This window comes from Melanaphis sacchari, unplaced genomic scaffold (genome assembly GCF_002803265.2).
Source record: "Melanaphis sacchari strain LSU unplaced genomic scaffold, SCAv2.0 Contig1643_pilon_pilon, whole genome shotgun sequence".
In the NCBI taxonomy this organism is placed as follows: domain Eukaryota; kingdom Metazoa; phylum Arthropoda; class Insecta; order Hemiptera; family Aphididae; genus Melanaphis; species Melanaphis sacchari.
In genome coordinates this window covers 8,432-15,136 of record NW_020270751.1, presented here as the reverse complement: position 1 = coordinate 15,136, position 6,705 = coordinate 8,432, and the positions used below count along the sequence as shown (strand labels likewise).

The 6,705-nt window shown below is 49.3% G+C and overlaps 1 protein-coding gene across 1 annotated transcript; it reads left to right on the top strand.

Moving 5' to 3' along the window:
- Positions 1 to 4,793: 4,793 nt before the first annotated feature.
- Positions 4,794 to 6,431, top strand: LOC112592254. The gene has a single exon (XM_025336266.1). The coding sequence runs from the start codon at positions 4,794 to 4,796 to the stop codon at positions 6,429 to 6,431; it is 1,638 nt and encodes a 545-aa protein (XP_025192051.1).
- Positions 6,432 to 6,705: the final 274 nt, after the last annotated feature.

Genomic DNA, 6,705 nt, shown 5'->3' with positions numbered 1-6,705 from the left:
GGAGGTTTATCGACGCGCGCGATCACGTCTCAACGGAGGATTCCATGCCGCCACCGCCGCTTGCGTCCGTTCGGACGGACGTCGAACGGACGTTGCGCGAGTTGCGACGCAGTGGTCCGAACCGCCAGCGACGCCGACAACGGGTATAGTACATTTGTACACGGAACGGGAAACCGTTGGACGTCGATCGATTCCAGACGTTGGTCAACAAATTGTGGATGCACGTGCAGACGTTTGATCGGGCCGACGACAGATTTTACCGACACCGCGATTCGATCGGTCGTATAGAATTTGACGATTTCAAACCAACAACTCGTCGTCCGACTACGCTCATAAATCTGTTCCCGCAGATTTATTCGCAGCATGGGAGACGGTGTGCTTCGAGACAAGCTCTGTACGTCATAAGCGAATATTGGTTGTATTACGGACCGACTGCTCGGTTCGTGCACGCGTGCTACGAACGGGCGTGTTGGACCGTGTTGGCCGCGAGTTCGGTCAACCGGTACGTCAAACGGACCGTAGAAAACACTCCGATAGTGTACGCGCGTTACGATCGACGCTCGGCGATCGCGGCAACTGATGCGGTTGATCAACACGATCAATAATATACCGGCAGAAGACACGTACAACGTAAACAGATTTGATGAGTTGCGTCGTCGGTACGTCGAGCACGCCGACGATTTAATACGGGCCATGTGTGACTTTATTTTTTAAAAATAGTGTGTATGTGTACATGTCCGTCATGACGACGCGCCGTTTGTTGGCATGGTGTTTGCCGCGTCGGGCGCGACGTTGTTTTTGCCGACGGACCGGCATCGTGAAAACCTAAACGTAATGGAAACGCCATAGTCGCGCGGAACACGTTGGGACGTTAAGTGCGTGCGACATCGGTATTTGTGTACGCCTCGATCCGTATCGTGTGTCGTGACACGACACGCCGACGACTGACACGCGAGTCGTTAAAATTTCACGATCGTATTCGGCTCAGTACAATCGTTGAAATCAACACGTGGGCACATACAGTCACCGCTGTGGTGATGTGTGTTACCGATGTTGCTGGGCATTACCTCAAAGCAATGGCCACGGCGGCGTACTCGATGAAAACATAAACGTGATATTGGTGTAAAAACTGCACATAAACCATTAATATATTTATTTATGTAACATATGATATGTTATACCTCCGTCGCGGCTCAGATACGCGACGGTGTTTTTCAACTCTACCGCGGTCGAGTTCAATTCTTCTATATCTCGTTTATGGTTTTCGATTACAGCCCGCAATCGTTCGTTTTCGACCAAACGTTCGAAGGCGACGCTTTGGTCGTAGTTTGCGGCCCGCACCGTCTCCGAATACCGACGCTCCAATTCGGTTTTCTGCGCAATTAGGTCGTTTATTTTTAAACGCATTCGGTTTTCTACGTCTTCCGTGTTTTTTATCATCTCCTCTTCGGTGGCGCGCGCGATTTTCGACATTTCGGCTTTCAGTCGCGATTCCCGTGATTCGTAGTCTCGCAATCGGTTTTTGTATTCCGTTTCCAGGTCTTCGATTTCCTTTAGGTGCTGCGTTTCTAACGCCTGTCGCGCTTCGCTCTCGAAAACGTCCGCGCGCGTTTTGGTCTCTTGCAGTTGTCGCTTCAACACGCGCTCCTGCTCGCGGAACCGTTGCAGTTCGTCGGTGGCCCGCTGTTCTATTTCCGATTTCTCGACGCGCGCCTCTTTCAATCGTAACGCCAGTTCTTTGTTTTTTTGCCGTTCGTCGTCCATCCGTTTGTTCAGAACGTCGATTTCGTCTCGGCACCCGTCCAATTCGGTTTTCAGACTCGTCCATTGTTCGCGTAACTCCGTTATCGTTTTAGTCTTGCGCATGAGTTCAGAGTCCATCGCGGCGTCACCGAGTTCCCGTTCGGTTTCCAGCGATTTCAAATCGCGAGCCGTGTTTCGTAAATTATATTTCAATTCTCCGATCCGACGTTCACGATCGTCGAATTTTTGACGCAGTTCCCGCATGTTCCGTTCGGAAGCGTTTACGCTTTCGGTCAATTTGTCTTCCAAAAGTCTGTTGTTTTCACGCAACGCCGCAGCACCGTTTATAGATTTTTCCAGTCGTTCGGTCAGTTCCCGGATTTTACGTTCGTATTCGTTTTGCGCGAACCGCTGATCCTCGGCAAAAATCTCGGCGCTGTCGCGCAATTGTTTTTCGAATCGGGCTTCGGCCAAACCGGCGGTCGCGTCGTCCCGCTCGAACCGGAGACGCTCGTGATCTCGGATCATCGGTTCCAATCGACGTTTAGTCGCACGTATCCCGTTCACGGTCGTCGCTGCCGCGACAGAAGCGTCGGGTTCCCCGTTCGATAACATCATTTCTACGTCGCGCATTTGATTCGACCAGACATCGGTGACGTCTTTCCGAGACGGCGCCTCGGCGGGTCTAAAAATGAATTTAGTTTTTTTCGGCGGAGGCGGCTGTGGTCCGGCAGCGTTTGGTGGTGACGGCGACGACGGCGGCGCGATGTAGCTTACGGGTCGAGACACCCGGTCGTATACGTCTGGTACCCGTTCGCTGCGGTACACGATGGACGACGGTTTGCTGTTGATACTGTTTATTATTTTCAGTTGTAGGTCTCTGAGTTTCGTCGACGTACCGTACACCGTGTCCGCGATCTTTAATATGTTTTTGAGGTTTATCATTTTATCGGATCGACGGTCGGCCGGTATCAGACCGCGTTCGAACGACCCGTAAAAACTGTTTAGACTGTACAATTTGGACCTAATAGAGTTTTCAATGTTCACCAATCGGTTGCGTTCGCTTTGCAGAGTGTGCCTAAACGATTCGTCTTTTTTAAACCGGACCACGGGATCTACGCGCGCCGAACGATCTTGGTGTTTGATCTTGTTTCGGATCGCCGTGATTTTAGTTTTGGAATTTTGATATTTTTCTATTTCCAAGTAAAGCGCGTGCACGGAATCGTTAAAGGTGACCGACCACAGGTCCAAAGCCGAAAACGCCTGATTCGTAATGTTGACGGCTTTGCTCAGACGAGCGATCTGCTGATTGGTCACGTTGTTCACGTCAAATTTATTATAAAAGTCTTCGTGTACCGATTGCAATTGTTTTTTAAAACTATCGATATGACCGTCCATCACGGCTACGGTTTTTTCCAAATCGTATTGCAACCGGTCCACGTTCATGAATCCCGCCGTCACTTCGACGTTGGGGTTCAGATTAAACCGAATACCGTACCGGTCCTCGTTCAACCTACCGTCAGCGTCGTCTTTATTGTACAAGGGCAGAAAACAATCGAATTCCCGATCGTTTCCCGTAATCTTGTCGACACACGCCATAATGGAAAACGATACGCGTGTCGCGTGTACAAATAAATAAATAAAACAACACAATACATAATCTATATAAATATGAGTATATTACGAAAACATAATTTTTTTAAAATAACATATAATTGTCTTCCGTAATGTCTGCATCTTGCGACGGACGTTCGTCGATTTTCGTTGTTGAACGGTCGTCGCCGTCACCGACGACAACAAACGGTTCCAATTCTAAAACCTGTTCGTCCGGTAAACCGTACACGTTTGCTATCCGAGGTAGATTTGAAAAATCTACCGCGTCATTGGTCTGTCGTACGACGCTTCGAGCGCGTTGTCTGATAGTTTCCCGATACACGAACGTGGAATAATTTCGCAATGTAAAATCCACGCCATCCGTGGGTACGGGCAACGAAAAATTTACGCGACCGTTGTGCCCGGTCCGCGTTTTTGGAAACCTCATTAACGTGTTTTTCAAACACGTGGCCAATACGATCACGTATTCGTCGCATCGTGCGCTTTCCGCGTCAAACCAAGCTAAATCTATGCATTTGTGCAGTATAGAGTACATACGATTTTGCATAAACGTGTAAAACTTCCAATTGGATCTCTCGGAATCGCTGCCCTCGCCCCTGCGCATTCGATCGGTATCGCACCGTTCCAAATTACTATCCACTATGCACACCACGTCTAACCACCGGGCGTACGGTCGATAGTATTCCTTGAGGTCGACAAACAATCGGTCGAAATCGTTAAAAAAATCGGCGTGCGACTCGTCACCGACAATATCGGGCGTCACGTTACCGAACGTGGTGTAGAATTTGTCCATAAGTTTCCACAAAAAATACCATTCCAACACGTTCAACGGAGACCGATCCATAAACTTGGGTTCCGATGCCGACATCACGTCTAAAACGCCCGCGCTGACGTAACCCAGTGTCGACGGTGCGAACGAATTAACGTTGACGAACCTACGGTTTTTTTGAACCTTTAACACGTCCGGCACTCCGGTGGCCGTCAGTATAGACGTCTTTTTACAACAAGACGTACCGTCGACGCAGAGCACCATGCTCTTGGCGTCTCGCAACACATCCGTCAAAATCTGGTTAACTTTTGACACGGCGGCGATCATAATGCTGTGCATACGCACACATGTAACGCGACTGGGCGTAACGCTCGAACGATTTGTAAAATCGTCGTAACACGACTCTGATCGTTTACGCTATATGTAATAGGTTAACAGAACCGTCGTCCGTGGTTAGTAAACGCGACGCGAACACGAATTGAACTTGATATGATGCACGTCTGCGTATATATATAAAAAATGTCTGAACACACGTTATAATGTATGTGTGTGTGTGTGGTCAAAGACACTATTGGACAACGGCGTCTACTGAAAATTATAATACATACATATTATATACATATATAGAAGCGGTTCTGGTAATCCGACGACCGGATTATTGTTCGTAATGTCGGTTTCGTTTACACAAACCGATTTGCATCATGCTGAAAAATTTGCAAAATACAACTATCTCATACGGTTGTTACAACTGATGCATAAAAAACGACCGCACTTGATCAGTCATTTACGATTGTACGACCGTTTGGCGACCGATGCGGATTATTATATCCCACCCGCCCTGAAAGACAAATGCCGAGTGTTGGACATAGCGCTGAGCGAACGATTGTGCACGAAACTGTCGTGCAACCGGACGACGGAACGCGCTCCGTGCGCGCCCGACACGGAAGCATCGTACTATTGGGTGGGCGACGACGCGTACGACGTACAATGTCAACCCGCGTGCTTTAATGTGCGGGCCAACAAAACGTATCGGTCCGACGGTACACGCGGCGTAGACACGCCGCAATTGAATTATCACAAAAACTCGTGTCGCATAGTACCGGACGCTGTTACGGCGTATCTGGAAAAACCGTTTTACCGGAGTTCGGTGCAATACGAAGCGCGCGTAAACGATATGCCAACCGGGTTTTCGCGAACGCGGAACGATCGCGATTACGGATGCGGGTTTGATTACCGGAACAACGCAGCGTATTGCGCGTACTACGATCGAACTCTGGACAAGAACGGAGACTGTTCGTACAAATGGTGGGAAACCGGTTTGGACGCGGTGGTCGGCATGTCTTTTGTAAACACCGTAAAATCGGCGATACGCCAAGTAAACAACACCGAAATCCAGAAACGGCTGCCGGCCGGGTTGCCCGATAAACCCGAAACGTTAAAACCCGAACACACGGTGACCGGTTGGCGCGCAGACGTGAAATCCGATTTTACGATACCGCCGCTGTTAGAAATCGTCGACGTCAACGCGTCGCAACGCGAACAATTGAAAACGCGCAAAAAGCGATCGACGACGACTGACAATAAACCGGTTTCTGCGGAAACCCGTGAAAAAATACAAAAAATAATGGAAAGCGTTATGAAACTGTTACAGTCTTCGGAATTTTGGACCAGTTTGGGCGTGTCTTGGGTGTTTGACCGTTCGCTAAAAGAAGTGCAACGATTTTCGTATAGAGTATTCGAAACCGTACAGAAACTGTTGACGTTAGATTTCTATAAACTCGTGGAATCGGCGTTTTCCAAAAGTGTGTTGACGGCCACCATGCAGAGTACGGTTCGTAGCGCGATCGTGCACACGGCTCTGCGTACGTTGGGCAAATCCGCAATCATGTTGGCTAAGATCACGGCGGCCGCGACCAGTGTAGTCGGTTGGTTGTTGATCGTCGTGAACGTGTTGGACATTATATTTTCCATATGGGATCCCTACGGGTACAATAATATGTTTCCCAAAGAATTGCCGAACGATCTCATGTCGAGCGGCGAAGCGGCGCTGCGCAATCAATTCGGCATGTCGACGGCCGAATACACGTTCGAAAATCTAGTCAACGCCATAGTGACGGACGACGAAATCTTACAATTGCAACTGATCAGCATGATGGAAAAAGCGATTTATCTGGACAACCTCGACGTGAACAGTGACGGGGGGGTTCATCGACAGACGCGATATCGTGACGATATCGAAACGCGATTTCGACGGCGCGTACGGCGACGCTGCAAACCGGGCTGTGGTCGAAAGCGTGAGGTTTGACGCCGCGGCGTACGACGAATACAACCGAGACTTTTCGAAACGGGTCCGCGTCAACCGCACGTTGAGCACGGCGTCAATAACCGTCGCTTCGGTGGCCGCGTTACTGACGTGTTTTAAATTGTATATATTGGCGTGTTTTTTTATATTCGTTTTATTGGCGTGTTTGACGTTGACCCGGTTGAGCGTACACGGTGGTACGAGCGTTGTACGGGTATCGGACTACGTCGGTTGGTGAACGATGTACGAAGAGTTCGAAGAGGCCGTGTCTTTCAAC